This window comes from Mycteria americana, chromosome 8 (assembly GCF_035582795.1).
Source record: "Mycteria americana isolate JAX WOST 10 ecotype Jacksonville Zoo and Gardens chromosome 8, USCA_MyAme_1.0, whole genome shotgun sequence".
Taxonomy (NCBI): Eukaryota; Metazoa; Chordata; class Aves; order Ciconiiformes; family Ciconiidae; genus Mycteria; species Mycteria americana.
In genome coordinates this window covers 50,474,706-50,495,114 of record NC_134372.1, presented here as the reverse complement: position 1 = coordinate 50,495,114, position 20,409 = coordinate 50,474,706, and the positions used below count along the sequence as shown (strand labels likewise).

Sequence of the window (20,409 nt, the reverse complement as noted above, 5' to 3'; positions counted from 1 at the left end):
AGTGCAAGACAACATAGCAAATAAAGTAGTAAGTTTTTTTAAAAATGAGAAACTTTACCAGCTGGATTTGAAATCCAAGGACTGCTGATGACCAGGTTCATGAACAGGAGGCCCATCACCTCCTGCAGCCAAAAACTCCCATTCTAGCTTGGGTGGTGTACACATCTCAGCAGCACCATAGCCTCACAATTCAATGGTTGTCTTGTTTAACCAAAGCTGCTCTAGAATTCAGAGTGAGAGGTAGAACCCATTAAATGGCTGCAACATCAAAAGATCAGGTGTAAGGCTTATGTATTTTTATAATTCTAAGTGACACTTATTTTAAGAGGGAGTTTGTCTTTTTCAGGGCAATTAGTCAGACAAATTGCAATGCAATGCAAACTTCTGAGTCCACATACAGTGCTTTTACCTTTGCAGAACCGTACAAACACATTGTCTAACTCTGAGAACCTTTCCATACACACTTGGTGCACTCAGTAGGCATAGGAACTAAGACCCAGAGAGCACAGCTTACTCAGGGTTGCCCTCTTTCATCTGTTCTGAACTCCTGAAAGGCACTGCTTATCCAGAGATAGGCTCTTGCTCGTGCAGGCACATGGGTTTAGGTCTCTTCAGTCCACTTTCCCATTATCAGGTTGACCTGGAGATGTCACTATATCATCTGGTTCTGCTTCAAGGCATTCTGGCTTCTCCCACGATAAAAATCCTTGTTTTCCCTGCTTTGCCTTACCAAAGACACAGTTAGATTCCTTCCAATATGCTGGACACAGTTTGGCTTTCCATGTTCCTATCAATCAGGTCCCTTACTATCCGGGAGCATCAGGAACGCTCTTTTTGTTGCTCAAAGAAGTATACAAGTTTCTTGTTGTATTACTGCCTGGAGCAGCAATACTTGTAAACCTGGAAGGGTGAGCAGAGTGGCGATGCGCATGCCAGAACTTTGAGTTAAAGACAATACCAGAGGCAGAAATACTGGGTCTACAAACTATTATCTGGAGTTTGGGTATTTCCCATTTGCTTCCTTTTAGAGTTAGCCAGCATTCATCAAAATTGATGAATTCTGGCCTTTTGTAACTAAAGTTACCAGTGAAGAACTGATTGCATGCACCAGGTTGAAGAGCAACAGACAGGAAGAGCAAAGAGTCAGTTTTTAAATGTCCCTTTGATTGGTGACTTCTCCATCTTACACTTCATTGGTATAAAAGCAGAGTTTACTCTTCTGGACTTACACAATGTAAACTTGACATTTGTTTCTAAACAGACATCCATGATCTTTATTTTATGCACATGCCAAAGGATGTAGCCATAGTTTCAAACGTAACGCTCACCATCTTGAAACTTTTGGGGTTTTTTTGTTGTATTTTTCCTCCTCCAAAAAAGTATTCTAAGTCATCTTTGCTTGCATTAAGAGAACTTTAGATTTTCATGTGACCACACCGTGCAGTTTTGGTGCTTCCAGGAAAAAAAAATCTTACCACTTGTATTGAGGAAACATAGCTAAAGGAGTATAGTAAAGATACGCTGAAATCAACAATCCTGCTTTTCCCCAATTAAGCTTAGGAAGCAGAAGTTAAAGTAATTTTCAAAACAGTACATTAAGAAAATGCATCACGTTATTTTTTATGTCATTTGTTTACTGGCTGACTGGAAACACTAGGAAGGTTTTTGTCCAGCTAAGCATTTGATACGTGGAATTGATCAAGTCCACTGAAAACAAGTATTCATAATAAAACTTAACGCCACTCAAGCTGACATTGGTTAATGTAGAGATATAATTAGCAATGTACTGGAAAGAGCCTGTGTTTGCTCAGAAACAGGCTTCTTGGCACGTAAAGTAGGAAGCTCTTTACTATGACTTCAGTAAGAACAGGCTTCTGAGACTCCATGCTTTTAGCTGAATATGTTAAGGTCCATTTTAAAGGAATGTTAAAAGAAATACAGTGGCTGTGCACTTCTCTGGCGCAGCACGAGTCCTACTTCTCTGTGCCAGTCTGCCTGCTCTAAGTTTGCATAAACACTGTGTAAAGGAAGATCCCTTGCCTTCAGTGGACTTACTACCATGATGCCAGTGCTGCCTGCTCAGCATGGATTTTGTCATTCAACAACAGGATCCCTAGTAGTAAGACTACGATTTCCATAAGAGACAACACCCACGCTTTGCAGGGATTAGGGGTTTAGCTCTAGGAATACAGATATCCACAGTGCTATGGTAGCAGGTTATCTGTAAATGTCATTAAAGCCTAAATGTTGGATACAACTTCTGATGTCTCCTTTATGAATCTAGCTTCAAACCTTTATTTACACAATACAAGACTGAGATCTGCCTCTTCTGAATTGAGTCAGTATTATTCCAGTTTTACAGATGATGACATGGAAATTCAGACTCTGGAAAGATACAGAAATAGCACCTGAAGTCTTTCCAACCACTAAGAACAACAGCTCTGTTTTAAACAATAGGGTTCATGCTTAGAGGAACCTTATCTGAGTGGTCTCCAGGAAGAAACCATGTCCCTGAGGAGCAAACATCCTGTAATCATCCACAGCTGCTTTAAAATGTTTTTAGTCTTGGTGATTAGGGCGGATTGCTTCATCCAAATGAAAAGCAGGACTGGAAGTGAAATTCGGATAGTGACTGACTGTGTGCTGAAGGAATCACCAGCAGCTATAGGAGAAATTCAGCTTGTATGGTGTACAGATTTAGCAGTGCATCTGAATAATTCAGTGTGCTAGGCCCTGCTTAGTGGTAAGAGATGTCTGGATTCAATTTCAAAGGGCTCCTTCAGAAACACTGACATTCATCTAGTTCTACACCCAGAAACCAGGGAAACCCCGCTAACTGCGTAACAAGCTGAGGTCTCTGCCCCTGCCCACCCACCCTTACAAAGTATGAGTGTACACAGGGGCATTTGGAGAAAGAGGATGTAATGGATAAGATAAATGCTGCAACAAAACACTGGCCTGTGAAATCTAAATAATTAACAATAATACTGAATGTAACAGAAGTCGAAAGAAAGGCTCCTCCCTCCTGCTTATATCATCTTTCCCACTGCTGACCAATTCTGCGTCTGGAGCTGCCTTGCTGGGCAGCTAACCTCCCTTACTGCTTGCTGTTGCACAACTCATCCTGCAACTCTCTTCCTAACTGCTGCTGGATGGTCTCTTACCCCAAAGGGACACACAGGATCTGGAATGCCGATGCCTATCCCAGCGAAGGTGACTACAGAGCTGCTTCTGGGCTGGAAAGCTCTCCTGCTTCTCTAGGCTGCTACTCTTTGCGGTCTCAGAGCTGACTGTTAACTGGGGATGGCTCACTGGTTCATCCCACAGGTCCACTCTTTAGCTAGCAGCTACTTTCTCTTGCTAACCAACATAACTGCTCGGTGTCTGTCTGTAAGGTTACTTTCCCTACTTTCCTCAGCAGAATCCGCACGTAACAAACCCCTCATTAATTCTCTGGTACAAAAAAAACCCCAACCAACCCAGCTGCTGTGAATTTGTCAGAAGAGCCTTCTTCCTACTATTGGAGATTGCTGTTCGGTTAAGGTGAATCCTTCTCCATCACCCTTCAAACACACACAATAGGTAGAGGCTGGACACTTGTTCTTGCCTATACACCTTCAAACATGAACACGGTCACTATATCCCCTAATTTTAAAATTCAGCAGCATATGTTTCTCCTTTTAAGAAGATATTGCAACTTTTTAATAACATGCAAACGAGGTCTAGTCCTCCAGGTAGACATTGTCACTTTTCTATAGTGGGCACCAAATGCCCTTCGGCCAAGTTTAATATGAGCACTCCTCACCAGAGCTACACTGGCACGAGGAGGGCAGCTGGCGACAAAGTGAACAGGGCCTTGGGGCAAGGGGCTGCAACTAGGGCAGACAGGGAAGAGGAGCAGTGAACCGGGGATGGGAGGGTGTGTGTAGGGAGGTGGTGTTGGTGGAGAGGGAACACAGCTTCCCATGGCCCTGAATGCCCTGAACCTGCCTGGAGCCTGCTCAGATCTCCTCCAGTGCCCAGCCTTGCCTTGATCACCTTCTCCCGAGGATGCACATCCTCAGAATCGAGCCTCATCCCTTGTTGATGCTTGTGATCCTGCCTTAGGACAGCTGCCTTGCTGTCTGCAGGGTAGTGGAAACATTCCAGCTCTGGAGCAATATCTGAATGCACTGTTAAATAGATGCATGTTAAAGGGACTCTGCAATTTACACATGAAAGAGGATGTTCAGAAGGAGGTATTTGTAGGCATTTCACTCCCGAAGTCTGGTAACAAGCTTTTCTCCTTGTCTTACGGAACACTGTTAAAAACAGGTAAAAATAATTCTGTTGTTCGGGTTTGAGCTACATATTCCCATTGGAGGTGGGAGAATGGCATCTGCAATGGAGATGGTGGAGAATGGCATAGTCTATTAAACATAGTTTTGTTGTGCTCTAAGACAGGAAATATTCTCACCAAATAATTCACTAGGATAACTTCCCGTTCTCCTCTCAGCTTCTTCAGTCCGCTGCCATAAACCTATCTTCCCAGTTCCAGTATTTATACCAGTGGAATCTGTGTCCTTACCTTGTCTTTACAGTCTCAGCCTTAGCATGAATTCTTCTCAGTTACATATGTGGACTGTGAGAATTCCCAGGGGAACAACTATTCTTGGTTTTGAAAGCTAGAAGACAGAATTATTTCAGCTGAAAAATAAATAAATTCACATAGTCCCAGAAATGGATCCCCATATGCAAACCCAGGAGTTTTTATTTTCAACTATAGCTGGTTTATTCCCTTTTCCCATTATATACTAAGTGAACACAAACATTTCCCCAACATTGCCACCAAGGCTGGATGCCCAGGCACAGGAATGGAGCAAAAGAAAAACCGGGCTTGAGAACTCAACCATTCCGAAAATGGATCTTTCCAGAAACCAATGTCTGGTCATCCTGGCGTCTCTTCTGGCATTACATATCCTGGGTGGCAGCACGACAAATAATGTTCTCTTTATTCAGCTTCCATTTATAATTCCTCTTCCTTTGCAGTGCAATTGCTCCATGTGGTTTCACTAGTATGTAGCTGTGCTCTGTGAGGGGTTTGAGCTCTGCTATCTGGTCCCACTCCTTTGGCATTCTGTTTGCTCCAACCTACACATACCTCCTCTTTCGCATAAACCATGGACTTAATTTGGAAAACAGGCTTGCATTACTTCAGCCTGCATTGTGGCTGGGCCTCCGGGGGCCTTGGAGAGTGACCCTGTGCTGCTGAGAAAGCTCTCATCAGTGCAGTCCAGGTCCCTGCATTACTTGTCCTTACATAGCACATCCATGCACGCACTTACACACATACGCATGCACCTCTGTCCTCTTTTGCTCTTGTAAACAGTTCTCCACTCTGCAGCCTTCAGAGAGTAAGTGCAGAGAGCGGCTTTTCTGCCTTCAGAATTTGTTATTCAGAGGAGTTCCGGGCAAACAAAAGATCCAGCGACATATTTTTTTGCTCTTCTTCGGACTGAAGGAGCCGGTAGCCCAGCAAGTCCATCGCATCCTTGCACACATTTTGCACTTTTTCTATTTTCTGGAAGGGAAGGGTGTTCCTCCAGGCCTGGGATACTCTCAGCGCATCTCTGGACCCAATATCAAAGGCTTGTGTTCCCTGCCCCTTCCCATGGGTGATGTTGTGCACCCACTTCTGAAGTTCTGGTGTGAAATGCAGTTCTGCAAACCTGTACATCTGAGCAGCCCTTGCTAGTGGGTCTCTGACAATGTCTTCATAGCGAACCAGCAGGTAGCGGTCTTTCAGGAAGCTGGGAATGGCCTGCCTGCCTGCCTTGTAGATCTCAACGTGGCTTTTGCAGATTACTTGCATTGTGTTGTAGGGCCCCATTTCTCCCTTTGTCCTCTGGGACCCCACAACAATGTTACTGTCACGTTTCAGGTCTGCCACCGTATTCTCTCGGGACCTGAACACAGCCCGAGGATCACGTACCAAGTGAATGATTTTAAGGTTCAGGGATGGATCAGTGAGAAGGGGGTAGAGAACTTTCAGGTCAAAGAACCGAACCTCCTTGACGGCAACATGGCTGTAGGTTTTACAGGCTTCCTCCACCTTGCTGAATGGGTACTTGCCACAGATTGTTCTGCAATTGCCTGCAGTGATTATGTCACTGCGATTGAATGAGTCACAGGCAGGGGGGGAGCACAAGGCTCGGCTTGTTTCCCACTGAAATAAATCAGACTTTTTCTTCTGGCTAGACATGTAAGCATCAAACACAGACATGTCACACAGAAAGACCGACCTGACTAGGTCCCGCACTGCCATGTGTAAGACCTTGGCACTGTTCTGGTACATCGTAACCCACACGTGCCACGCGGGCTCCATCAGGTAGAAGACGCTGGGGTGCTGGCTGAAGATTTGTCCAGTGAAGGAAGATCCCGACCGCCAGGAGGAGAGAATGAGGATGTGGACTGGAGAAGGTTTTTCTTCCATAGGTGCATTGTTGCTGCAGGGTAGGAAGTAGAAGTGGATCAGAAGGAAGGACAGAATTGCCAGAATCAGGAGCACCTGCATGCTTCTAGACTTCATCATGGTTGCAAGGGACCTGCAGAGACAGAGGAAGTTCAGCATCACAGGATTATGAAGGAGGCAGGATGTGGTGCATCAGGCTCCTGCCAATCCCTCTGCAGACTCGGGGTTTTGGGAAGCTGCCACACTATCAGTGATACTGTGACAACCACAGCACAAGGTGTCTTTGGAAAGGACATAAATACTGCAGGGCTGAAGGTCTTCTGTAAACAGAAACACTGTTTGTCAGTAAGCCATTCCAATGCAGTCTTAGAAGATCACCGAAAAGCTTGTCTGCACTTTTATCAAAGTTTAAGAGTTAGTTCAGTGTATTGAAATAAGTCAGCACACACAAATGTGTACGTAGTGTACATGATCCCTGTAGACGTGATCCCAACAATTTTTATGGAGGAAAGAAGGAACAAACAGCTTTTGTGGAGAATTCAACAGTTCCACATTGTTACTTTTAAGGTCCTGCTCTGACCACCATTTACAATTATTTTTATGCCAGGATGCTGTAAAAATACAATGTAGGTTTCCATTTCTTTTGCTTATATTCTTTTTGGAATTTCAGGAAACATTTATTGTCATCACAGGCAAAAACTCACATACCAAAGTGTCGTGGTTTAACCCCAGCCAGAAACTAAGCACCACACAGCCGCTTGCTCGCTCCCCCCAACAGGATGAGGGAGAGAATTGGAAGGGTAAGAGTGAGAAAACTCGTGGGTTGAGCTAAAGACAGGTTAATAGGGAAAGCAAAAGCCACGCACGCAAGCAAAGCAAAGCAGGGAATTCCTTCACCCCTTCCCAGGGGCAGGCAGGTGCTCAGCCATCTCCAGGAAAGCAGGGCTCCAGCACGCGTAATGGTGACTTGGGAAGACAAACGCCATCGCTCCCAGTGTCCCCCCCTTCCTTCTTCTCCCCCAGCTTTCTATGCTGAGCATGACGCCATACGGTGTGGGATAGCCCTTAGGCCAGTCGGGGTCAGCTGTCCCAGCCGTGTCCCCTCCCAGCTCCTTGTGCCCCCCAGCCCCCTCGCTGGTGGGGTGGGGTGAGAGGCAGAAAAGGCCTTGACTCTGTGCAAGCACTGCTCAGCAGCGACGAAAACATCCCTGTTACCAACGCTGTTTCCAGCACAAATCCAAAACATAGCCCCATACCAGCTACTGTGAAGAACATTAACTCTGTCCCAGCCAAAAGCAGCACACGAAGGAAGTCATTTGGCACTGTAATAAATCCAAGCACACCAATATCTCCTCAACAATCAGAGCATCATAGGCAATTTTGCTAGAAAGGCCCACAAGGGTTTATCTCATCCATCTTTGTGTAGGCAGGCTCACCTACAACTAACCCCTTTCTTAGCCTAACTCCTTTTTAAAGACTGTTTCCTGCTACCCCTCCCTCCAACCCCACTCATCCCATAGGTCTTTTATGAGAAGAGGTACAACACAACGTGTTAGTGCAACTCAAAGGCCTGCCCAAAGCTGGCTCCTTGTTTCTCACACTAAATCTCTATTCTGCCTGTTGAGGATTACTTCATTATTGGAAAATGTCCATTGTGCTGCCTGGGGACAATTCGTAGCCTGCGTACCGGCTGGCACAGGAATCTGCAGGAAGTACAACATCAGGGATGGGACCTGAAGCAGAAAGGATCCACTTAATTTTTTAAAAGTACATTAAAGCATGCTCTGCCAACTGCTCCTCTCCCGTGCGCTCTCCTCCCTCCCCCAGCCATGCCTGATTGTGCCTTGAATGTAGGTGAGCGCACGCAGCGCTGGCCGCCCCTGGGGACAGGCTCCTGGGGCAGCACAGACGTGCACACGGGATGGCGGGCTGCCCTGTCACCACGTGCCAGGCTGGCAGTTCGGCTGTGCTGCAGTGGAGACAGGCTCTCTGGCCAGTGCAACTGCTTTACATTTCCCAAGGTGAAGTAAAATTAAAAACCCTCACTGGTTCTCAGTCATGGTCAGTCCTTCCAGGTGCTTCCACAGCCAGACAGGATAGAGAGAGCAGGGCCTTCAGGGCTGCAGGGCAAGCTGGAAGCCCGCCTGGACAGAGCGGCGCTGGAGCCCTGGTCCTTACAGCTTTGTGCACCGCTGTTGTGAGGCCGACGACCGCACCGAATTCAGGCAGCCGTGCCCACGCAGATCAGCTGCCTCCCTACCAAAGCAGCAGAGGTACAACGTGTGCCCCAGCTGGCCACGATGCAGACACTGCTTCCCTGCTGGGTGCTTCCCATGTTACCTTCTGGGTCCATGGTAATGCGTGAATGTTCCCAGTCAAAATTTCCCTAACCTCCTCCTTACACCCTGCCTCAATTTCCCTCTGCAGCAAAGCTTTCAGACTAGTTTGCATGGAGATGCCTCCTCCCATGATTTCAGTTCCTGCAGCACTGATGTTTAGATTTACAGTCACTGCTGCTAACCAACTAGGAACAGTACTCATCTTTCCCTCCAGCATATATGCATAAACTGGCTTGTTTATCTAATATACTTGTTGTGCATTCATTTTGAGCTTAGGCTTTACAAGGCAGCAATTATAATTTCTCAGAGCCAGGACAATACCTAGCCCAATGGGTAAGCCTGGTTGTTGGCAGTAAGTGCTACCACAGTATGAATTTTATTTTAGTAATGTCTTGTGAGGATGGGGCTGTGCATTTAGTGAGGGAGCACATGCTTCTGGTCTCCTGGACAAGAAGCCCACTGATTTTTTTGGTTATACAAATGGACTGTAGTGTTCAGGTCTGCCAAGCTGATTCGGGTCGACATTTGGACCAAGCCTAGGAAGAGCTGCAAACAAAGACTGTTATAAAAATAAGTCATGTATCAGCTTCCTCCTTGCAAATGAATACAGCAGTGTTTACCAAAAGTCCTGGCTTCCAAATGAACTTTGATAATATCACTTCCATGTGGCACCATTAATATCATTATTCTAACTCCCGACAGAGTTCCTGGACTATAGCCATAAGCTCTTAATTGAGAAAAACTCTATTGAGCAGATGTGAACACTGGCATTAAGATGCCCAGGCAGATTTAAAACCACAGAAAACATTATTTCTCTGGAAACCTGTGTGCAAATAGTCTGAGCATGAGTAAAAGAGAATGGATTCAGTTTTTTGGGGAAGCAAGGGTGTGCTTTTATTTTGAATTAAACCAGGGTGGGACAGCTGGATGTTTTAGACGCTTCAGAGAGTATGCAGACCATCACTGTGACTGCTCTTGCTGTTTGCCTGAGAAATGGCCTCATGTGAGGCCACAGCCTCAACAGCTTCTTCACTCTTATACAAGAAGTAGTGATGATTGTTGCCCTGACCAGTCCGTCCCACTGGGAGGGGAGAAGGACTGAAATGAGTTGCGTGTGCCTGGTGAAGTGGAATAGAGGAGCAGCAAAGAGCAGTAGAGGTTCTATCAGACATTTCCTAATATGAAAGAAATACCAATTACATAACCTTATTTTGCACCACTGTATCTCTCGATCATGGCAGCTGGGATGTTTCTAAACTAAGGTCTTAAGCTTAACCACATTTTCCCTGCAGCAAACATCGAGAGTCACAAGTGATTCAGTTCATTTCATATTGCAAAAGTGAAATATGAAGCCCTCGCAGAACTGCAGAGTAAAGATCAGCCCAGAATGATTGAGACAATCTCAGCTGCAGAACAGAAAAAGGCACACCTACTGTCTGCTGGCAGAGACATGAGCCAGGATTTGGCTGAGAGCAGAAAGAACAGGAAGAATCTTAAGGCGCTAGGGATGAAGAACAGAAACTACTGAAAAATACAACAATCCAGTGTCACTACATTAGAGTCTCCCACAGCACACGTACAAGAATGCAAAGAAGTGGGATCTGCCTGCCTGAGCAGCTAGAGTCTCCAAAAAATTAACAGAGTTTTAAGCTTTTGCAGAAACACACAGGGGCCTTGGAAAACCTTGATCCTGGCAAAGGAAGAGCATTACAGAAAGCAGCAAGCAGCCCCAGGGAGACATACCCACCAAACACACTCTGAGCATGGGCGGCATGTCCCCAGAGTACGGGGTTGTTGAACCTGTGCATGTCTGGGGGGGGTGATAGCATGGCCCAAAATACTTTGCGCTATGCAGACTGTGGCTGAGTGCTTTGCAGGTCTGGGGGAGCTCTCCAGAGCTGTACAGATCCCTCACTGCTGTAGCCGCAGTAGCGTAGCAAAGAGGATCTGGTGCCAGGGAAGCCCCAGACACTGGTCTTTGACGGCACTGATGGTTGCTCATAGTTTTATCAAATCCTTCTTCAACTTGGCCTGATCAGCTTCTGCAGAATTAGAAGTAGCATCTGCCCATTCAGAGGGGAACAGATGGCATGACTGTCACTACTGGGAAATGCTGAGAAGGGGAACTGAGAAGACAGTCTGGAGAAGCAGGAACTACCCTCTAAGCCAGACCAACAGCTTCTGTCTGCAAGAGGAATCATGTAGCAATTTACTGGCATCCATATGTTTACAGTGTTTTACAAAAATTATCTCCCAGTTCAGGCTGCTGAGCATGAGCAGTGAATACAGTTCTGGGCACCAGAGCATCCACACCAGATACCAAGAAATGGTCAAAAATCTCACCTTAACAAGTCCTGTTGAAGTACCGCCAGACCCGGTTGAAGCAAAGTTGCCCTCACACACGTGCACTGCTGTGATACACGCTCCTCCAGGCAGCCACACAAACAGCTGTGCATTCATGTACTGGCACTCCACCTTCATGCCGGGCTCTCATATACACATGTACTCAGCTCTTACCTATACCTCCGCCTGCTCCCTCCCATCCCCTTCATTTGTGTATGTCCCAGCTCTAAGACTGACCTACTCTACAGTACCCGCCTACTTTGACCAGCCTTAAACTAGAAAACTCCACCCTGCGCTAAACAGCAAAGCATGGGAATGGCAGTTTCTTGCAGGGGCACAAATGACCAAATGCTGCTAGTAAAGGAGAAGGGCCAGGAAATTCATGAACGAGACTGAGAGGTACTTTTATGTTAAGTCCCATTGCAAGCCCCAAAAGAGCCTGCTCTCCGTAAAAGGAGGAACAGGGATGTCTGTGGAGTGTCAGAGCAAAGGACAAACAGGAACTCTTGTTGCAAGGAGGACCAGCTTGCCCACCAGGAGCGCAGAGGTAGGGCATACTGGCCTACCATTGCTCTAGCTGCTTGCTATGTTGTCAGCAGATGCAGATTCACATAAAGTCTTTTTGACTCTTCTGCCTGTGCCTTGCTCGAGTTAAACATTTGGGGGCTGGGAAAGAAAATTGTGTGAAAGGAGAAGCTGTGAAAGGAGCAGCTGGACTTGGCCTGTTAATGATTCACAAGGGTGCTGGAGCTGCAATGGGGCCATGCCAGGTAAGGTAGTGAAGCAGGGCAGCGCCGGCTGGGCTGAAAAGAAACACATGGTATTCTGCAACCATGCAGAGACAATCGCTTTGGGTCATTCCTATTCCAGGTCTCATCGTTTCTGTCCCACTGTCTGGAGAGGCGTAGACCTTCTCTTGACAGTGTCCCCTGTCCCCAAGGATTTCACTGAGCTGCTCTGAGAGCAAGTGGAGTATAGGAGACAGCAGAAGCAAAAAATCTGGGCAAGGCTGGGCCTTCCAGCAGGAGGGACAACCTGAATGGGGCAGGTCATGTTCCCTTTCACTTGCTACATTGCAAACACAGATGGTCAAGCCCTGGTAACCCTGGGCTGGGAAACAAGGTGAGAAGCTGGCGGTGGTCCAGGTAGGGCCCTGCAGAGAGAACCATGCAATGTTCTGTGCAACCTGGATTTCAGCTACGTGTTCCTATGCTCTGCACTGACACCATTTGTAGGAAGGATTTACCTGTATGTCATTAAGTGTTTCAAAGCTGGTTTGTAAGGGTCACACCACTTGAGTGGCTCTTCCTGATACCTTATTCCTCCCTGACCAACAGCTGTGTGAACAGAGATGTATCAAAACTCCTGTTCCACCTGTATGTAGTTTGCCCAAGACATGCCAGTCCTTTGGCACAGATATTCAGGCTTCATGACAGCACTGAACGCTGCTGTACAGTCCTCTAGTCACAGGACTGAGCAGATTTTTTCAGTTGCACAGATCCCAAGTTCTAACTACTCGGCTGAGCTTTCCAGAAGGCAGTCTCTGTGGCATGAGCGGTCGCACAGAGGAGGAGAACGCACTCTTCCTTGGAGACGAGGCCTGGGAGGGCACACTGTTCTGACACACTGCATTTCCTGAGACCTGCACATTGTGGAAATTGAAGGAAGGTGAAGGAGGAGTCCTCTGGCTCCTGAACAAGGGGCGTCATTCTCCCTGTACGTCTGACTCATAAGCTTTATGAAGCAAAGCAGAAGCATATGGCAGTCAGCCTTTGCTTAATGGCAGTCAGCGCCATATCACCTGGCCTTGTACACCTTGCTTCCACCTCACACGATGGCTGATCACATTTCTGCTTTCTACCCTCCTTCCATGATTAAAGGTGTTTTCTGGGGACTTGCAGACTAGTGAGCCCTGTGAACTGCCCGTGCAGCCAGACTTTCCATTTCTTAGACCCTGAAGAAGCAAGCGACGTGTGCTGTGCTCCCCAGCACACATGCACAGAGCACACCTGACCCAGTGCAGCAGCAACAGGAGTAGGCCAAGGAGTAATGTCAGAGGTATGGACTAGAGGTAACTCCTCAGTGCTGACACTGGAGAAGACTCCCTCCCTGAGGGCATGTCTTTGATAGTCTGTGGAGAGAAACAGGCATACCTAGAGCAGCGGAACCAGCTCAGCTGAAAATTTGACCAGCCCCGTGCCCTGCCTTCTGCCATCATCAAGAGCAGATATCCAGGGAAGAGAACAAGAAGAACATTTCCTCCCTAGGTGGAGGAAACACTCCTCCTCTCCTGGCCTGCAGCGGGCTCTGGAGTACATGATTCACCTCTCTGAATGTACGTGTCCAAATAAGCCAGTGAGTGATGCCTTAGAAGTTCCTGTTTCTTTCTGTTGGCTGCAACAAGAGTGGGGGGTGATGTTTGTGAGTAGACATCTGTGCTGAAGCTGTCTAAAATCATCTGAGATCAAGCTTGTCTTTGCATTTACAGCACCTAGATTTTTTTTACTCACTTGTCAAATCGTGTTTTGCACTCACAGATACTTTTGGCATCAAGAGTATTCCCTGGCAATGAGAATATGTTTGGCTGCATATTGTGAGAACTACTTTCCTCTGTTTTGAACCTGGCATATAAAAACTGTATTTGGTAATACCATCATTTTTTTATCAAGAAGGGCAATGAGTAACTTCTCCCTCTTCACAGTCTTTAAGCTATACAGGATTTTAGCATCTGCTCTTATATTCCCCTATAGAGCACAACTCGTCTTATCCCAGGCTGGTATCTAAACCAGCTCATGGGAATCATGCTGTGGAAGCCTCTGTCTCTTCCCGCTGATTGCAAAAAGGAGCCCCGCACGACTAAGTCAGAGGAGGAACATGAAACCTGGAGCCATCTGTCACATGCAAGATAGATCACTACCCTGTGCAACATACAAGGGGACTCAGACTGACGAGAGGCCTTCATACGTTCTGCATCCTTCTCCCCTCCTCTTCAATACATCAGCTCGTCTGTCTCGTGAGCCCTGCCCTTGGAAGCACCCTCCTTTGGAGACAGCAATGTTTATTCACCGACAGGATCGCAGGCAGAGATGAGAGGGGCATTGTCTTCTAAAATTTGAAGGGAAGTTTGCTATCTTGCAACGTCCTGTCTGGCTCAGATCGCAACTTTGGCCTTAGAAAAACAAACACAAGGACTGATACGCTGCCACTTTTTCTTGCCTTCCTGGCAGAAAGGCAGATTTAGGAGACTACAAGTCTCTCTCATGTGTTTGTTAATATTTATTTAGAGGGATCAGTTAGTTCCCGGTGTCACAATACACCCGAGACAGGTGTGTGACGGGATGGCTCACATTTCCTGCATCCCAAAGGTATGACATCGGGGAGCTGCCATAAGAGCCAGTGCGGTGACTAGGCACTGGTGAATGCTTGCCACAAAAAGAGATCTCCCTTTCAAAGCAGAGGGAGTTTAGGTGTCTTCTAGCTGGCACCACTAAAACTGTAGAGGAAAGATGGAAGCTTATGGCTCTGCAAGACTGAGTGTGACAGAAAGCTACAGTGTGGCTACTCACACAAGGGCCACGCACGGTCTCCTGTACTGATCACTGGATTGTGAGTACTGCTGGATTTTTGTGTTTTGAAATGCCCAGGGAAAACCCTGCTCCTTGCAGAAAAGAAACTTGACGGTAATCTCCAAAAAAAAAAAAAAAAAAAAAAAAGAGTCGTCTGTATGTCACTTGCTCACCACTTTCACAGGGATGAAGGCAACAGAGCAGAACTCTGGCTTTCGGAAAGAGCTTTTTTGGCAGGGATGCTGTGTACAGTCACTCTGGTTGCTTTAGAAATCGTCGCTCGTAGAGGACGGAAAGGAAATGCAGCACTCAGGCAAGCACCAGAATGCACAGGAGCAGAGGTACAGTCTCTGTGCTAATTTCCAGTCAGAGCAAGTTCCTCCTGAGCCAGAGCAGATCTTGCCCCACGTGGCTTCCAGAACAAGGGCAGATGAGCCAAACGACTGACACGATGTCCTAGATGAGACATCCCTCCAAGGGCAGGCTGGTGTGCTCCTGCACTCACGTTGCTGTGGCCTTTCCCTTGTGTTTGAGGTAAGTTTTAAAGTTATGTTTTGATTTAGAAGCAGTTTGAGATAAATAAACTTGTCTGAATTGGCACAGGAGGACCCAAAGTTGCAGCCGGCGAGAGTAAGGACGGTGGCCGACTCCCTCCCTCCGCCACCCTGCTTGCAGTTGCAGTATCTCTGTAAACAGTTCTTTTGCAAAAGGGCTAAGTTACCCTTACAAGCAAGGAACTTTTCTGCTGTCATTCAGCAAATGCTCTATGAAACCCACCGGAGCAGAGAGATTGGTAAGACCAACAGCAAAGAAGAGAGTGCCGTTAACGCATAAAGCCAATAGCTAGAAACTGCAAATTTGCAAAACGTGTGTTCTAGATAAACTGGGTAACCGAATCTCCATGTGAGAACCTTTACACGTATGGAAACAAAACCTGAGGTTATGCATAGCAATAGGTTAAAAATATTCTTCAGACAAAGAAACTGTTTTTTCCACTTTTACTGTTGGAAAGGAGGCAAAAAAAAAAAAAGAAACAGCGGAGCCTAGAATATCAAAGCAAACGAACACGTTTGTTTCCTGAGTGTCCCTGCACAAAATGAAGTGGCAGAAAGATAAAAATATAGTCGTTTTCACAAAAAACAAGCAGCAGCAGAAGTGGTAATTAATGCCTCTGTCAAAGACAGCATCTATACATCACTCTGGAGATGGTACAGCTTTCCAAATTAAGGAGATCTTTGTGCACGTACTGTTTAATGCCTTTATCAATGACATGGGCAACAGGACAGAGCGCACTCTCGACAAGTTCGCCCACAACAGACGGTTGCCTTCCCCTCTCTTAGGGGAGACCGCATCTGGAATACTAGGTGCAGTAAAAGACAGACTTTGGTTTAGTGGAGTGAGCCCAGAAGAGGCCACAAAACTGGTCGGGGTAGGCACACAAGATGCACAAGGAGAGGCTGAGAAGGTGGGATCTGTTTAGCTGGGGGAAGAGAAGACAACAGGAAGGCCTTGCTGCTGTTTGACACGACCGAACGGGAGGGCGCAGAGAGGCTGGAGCCACACGCTTCTCAGAGGTGCACAGGCACAGGATGAGAGACTCAATATAAGAAGAAAATTTCTCCCAGTGAGGGGGGTCAAACCCTGGAACAGGAGACCAGACAGGTTGTAGGATCTCCATTCTTGGAGCTACTAAAACTCAGCCAGATAAGGCCCCTGCTCTACTCGACCCTGTTGTAAATAGGGGGTTGGACCGTAAAGCTCCAGAGGTCCCTTGCAACCAAAATTACTCCACAACTTTGTGATCTCAGATGGCAGTAGCAAGACTTGAGTGAAATGGATCTTGCCTTAGAGAGATGCATCCAAAGAGAAGGACAGCTTGGGAAAGGAACAAAACACCGCAAAAACATGTACGCAGACTTGAGGACTCCGGCAAGCAGTGAAGACAAATGCGCTATAAATGCGGCCATCAGGGACTAGAGAGTGATATGTGGTAGGCAGCAGGAAAGTCATAATGAAACGTGCTCAACCTCCAGGCAACAGAGCATGGTTTTTAACTGAACCATTTTGCCCTAGTTCTGTAGAAACAAAAGAAAAAAAACAGAACCAATGTGTGTTGCTATTGAGGGTGTAGCAGTTTGGACCAGCAGCAGCAGAAGTAGTTTAGGTAGATCACAAGCCATCGGCAAGTACCATGAAATCACCATTGCTGAGCACAAACAACTATTCCCCTTGTTCCAGACTACAGAGTTGAACACGAAGACACATTATAGTCATTAAAGTTACAAGCCTTATCCACATGCTAGTATTTGTGCTCCTCACTTCACCTGGCCTTTGTTTCCCTCTCCATAATTTAAACTGATCCAGTTTGTGTTCACATGATTGGAGGTTATTCTCCGTGACTCTCTTCTGCAAGATGATGACTGCTTGCCAAAACAATTTTAAAGTAGTGTCACTTCTTATTACCTCACTGATTCAGTGAGCAAATCTCCCCATCACATCAAGAACAATTGATTCTTATTATGATTAGTAATGTTTGTTTTCCAGTCTCTACCTGAAAAGCTGAAAGTCTTCCATAATCACACAGTCCCTCACTGTATTTATTATTCTAATACCATGGAGATCTGTGCGTGTAATCACACAGGGCCACTAAGACCCCTTCCATCGTGCTTTCTTCTAAGTTCTCTACAAAGAGATTTTCAGACAAGCAAGTGTGGTTTTTGCCCCCATCATTAGTTACTTGTCACATGACTTTTCCTTGTGTTTCTACCCTTTGTGAACAATGCGTGTCCTTGAATACCTACGTTCCATTCATGAGTGCTGATCTATGGCAGTCTGTAAGTTTGCCCCACTCTAGGACCAGCGTCAGGAGTTGTAGTTCCTCTGCTTTACTGCTGATTCCTTGCATTAGTAGACAAACATCTTGGCCATATCTGCCTGACATTATTCCATTCCCTGGCTGGTCTCCAATATCACCTGCCTTTCCATTACTTGAGTTAGCATTATTGTCTCCTTACTACCAACCCGTGTACTAACTGATTTTATTTTTGTTTATCTGCCTTTTCATTTTCTTATGGAGTGACATAAAAAGGTATTCTACCATGGCTGGACAAGACAGACAGCTCTGCCCTGGAGCTGTCTGTTCAATAGCGGGACGTAGGGATCCGTAACCCGGGAAGAACCTTACTGGACCATGTTCCCATGTCTTCTAAAATAACGCAATGGCAACGCTCATTTATGGGCTTCATTGTACTATAGCACCGTAATATCTCAAGTGGTGGGGGAATGGGAAAATGGGAAAACAGGAGAGAAAGACAGACGCTTCCGTAAATTAGGCTCTAAGAATGAGGCCACATAATACTTTACCAACACATCACAGAAAAGAGAAAAATAGTAAGGAGAAAAATTGTATTTATTCCGCTTTTGAATTCATTTCACTGGTCAGCTTCTGCCTTCTTTACGTACGTAGGCAGTCTAAAACCAGAAGTCAGCACGCGCACTGAAGCTTGGAGTAGAACAGCTAGTCTAGAGTTGAGAGGAACAGCAGCAATAAGCAGAGCTGAAGCACGCATAGTCCACACGATGCGCTAGAGTGCAGAAGACCCTATGCTAGCACCAACTGCTTCTGTCAGGCATCCAGGCAATAAGTCATTCAGACCTATTGACAGCACCTGTTTGCTCTGGCAAGGCTCCAGGGAACCCTGACCCAAGTCCAGTAAGCTAGCGGAAGGCAATACGTGACAAAGCAAAAGGCTGGTATAGGCCTGGGCTCCCAGCACTGCGAGACAGCCCATGCCAGACAGCCAAACCGTGAGGAAGGTCCAGGGCTTCTGCCCCTCAGGCAGCTTCCCCAGTGCTGGGATCCCAGGCTGAAGGCCAATATAGAAGATATAACCCCAACCTTGTTCCGACTAGTTGTTAAGCTTAGCTAGCCAGCTTCTAGGTGCCTTCCAGCTACTGGAACCCTGCTGAGGCTGTGTCTTTCTTTCGTGGCTGTCCTGTCAATAGCAAGACTTGGCCCATGCTGAGCTTCCTTCTCCTCCAGAGCGCCTCTACCCTCTCACAGTGTGGTTTGCAAAATCCCTCCCAGTCACCTCAAGAGGGTATTGTCTCCCAGCCCACTGCTGCCGCCTCCTCTTACATCCACAGTCTCTCCCTGGCCACTTCTCCTCCTTGTGGAAACCTGTCTGTGCCTCCCTTTGCCACGCACCAAGTACTTCCTTCCTCCAGCCCTCATGGGTAACGCCACCCCAGCAGGTCAGCTCATCTGGCCTCTGACAGGCCTGCACAGCCTGGGAAAATGAGGTTATGTGCCAGCCCTCACGTACAAAGACGCTTTGCACGGACGCCTTCCCCCGAGGTCCTCCTCCCACTCCCACTCCCACTCCCACTCCCGCGCGATGCTCCAGCCTCACCTGAGCTCCCTGGCAGGCTGGGCCCTGGCTCGCCAGGGCCTCCCCGATCATCCCCCGAATGCCTCCCTGCAACCGTCCTGGGTCCAGCTCGGGGCAGACCACATCTTCCCACTGCAGGTGTACAGGGTGGCTACGTGCTGGGGGTGGGGGGGAGCAGGCCAGTCCAGACAGGCTCTCATGGCCAAGGGCCATGGCCCCATGGCAGGAAGACACTCGAGGACTGGTCCGGGCTGCAGCCCCACTGGGGGCAGTCAGGGCTGCTGGAAGAGAGAGTGGGCGAGGCCAGGGCCAGGGGCTGGGCTGCCCCCAGGTTCCTGAGGCACCTGGGGGAGCTGATGGCCTCACTGCTGGCAGGTGTGATCGGGCCCAGTCTGCCCCCGGCGCCAGTTTGCCCTGCTGGGTTGGGCCCTGCTGCCAGCCCCTTTGGAAGCCGAGGACTCGAACATTGCACCTGCATCTGCCCACGAGCTGAGAAGTTCGTTCCTTTCCCAAGGAAAGCGCTAGGCACGAGGTTGCCTCGCTGCCTAGGTCCCCGTGTCTGGGGTAGGTCACCCTCCTCCTAAACATGGCCAGTCCAGACAGCACAGAGAAGAGCAGAAGCACGCTGCAAGCCAGCTCCAGGGTATACAGCTGGTGCTCCCCAGCTAAGACAGGGAGGATGGCTGTGGATCAGCCATAGAGGCACTGAGGGAGTTCTGCCAAAGCACTGCAGACCTTGTCCGAGCACCTGAGGAAGAGCAGCTCCAGACCTGTGTCTTGGCTTCTTCCTTGGTCTCAGTGCTGAAGGGGCTTTCTTTGGCACAAGCACCTCCAAAGACCAGCTTAGGCTAGTTTGTATGGCTGGCAGGGTGCTCTAGGCTACACCCACACTGTGACGCAAAGCATCTGTGAGTCTAATGCCTGAAAAATGATACTAGCACATTTGTGGTTTAATGCTAGTTTGCTATTGCAGCAGGGAAAACCTAGGTGTGGACAAAAGGCAGTGTTATGTTTGCAAAAGATGGCAACAGAGGATGTGGCTTTGAGAAATCTAAATGTCTGGAGATTTATGAGCTATATATATGCCTATACCTCCGGCCCTCTCAGTGTCCCTGGCCAAATGCTGCTGGGCTAAGAAGAAACAGAACAGTGATAATCATTGCAGAGTATTTGCATGTTAACAGACACCTCTGAGGGGACTCTGAAAGGAAGGGGGTCCCCGAAGGGAGAGCGGTCTGAAAGGAGCAGCTTTCTCTAAGAACAGGAACTGTTCATTAGTAATGGGAATTAAAGCCACAGACGCCAAGATACGTGGGGAA

General features: G+C 47.5%; 2 protein-coding genes across 3 annotated transcripts in view; both read right to left on the bottom strand.

The window, feature by feature from the left end:
* Nucleotides 1-20,409, bottom strand: part of ADAT1 (adenosine deaminase tRNA specific 1) — a 118,108-nt gene that overhangs the window by 61,296 nt on the left and 36,403 nt on the right. The window lies entirely within an intron of this gene.
* On the bottom strand, nucleotides 5,432-19,857 carry CHST4 (carbohydrate sulfotransferase 4). 2 transcript variants are annotated; one of them, XM_075510098.1, is made up of 2 exons: nucleotides 19,826-19,857; nucleotides 5,432-6,584 (listed from the first exon to the last, which is right to left on the bottom strand). In XM_075510098.1, exon 2 carries the CDS (start codon nucleotides 6,569-6,571, stop codon nucleotides 5,432-5,434), a length of 1,140 nt encoding a protein of 379 aa, XP_075366213.1. In that variant the 5' UTR covers nucleotides 6,572-6,584; nucleotides 19,826-19,857. The 2 variants fall into 2 exon arrangements, with proteins under 2 accessions (XP_075366213.1, XP_075366212.1); XM_075510097.1 differs by lacking the exon at nucleotides 19,826-19,857 and adding an exon at nucleotides 11,134-11,246.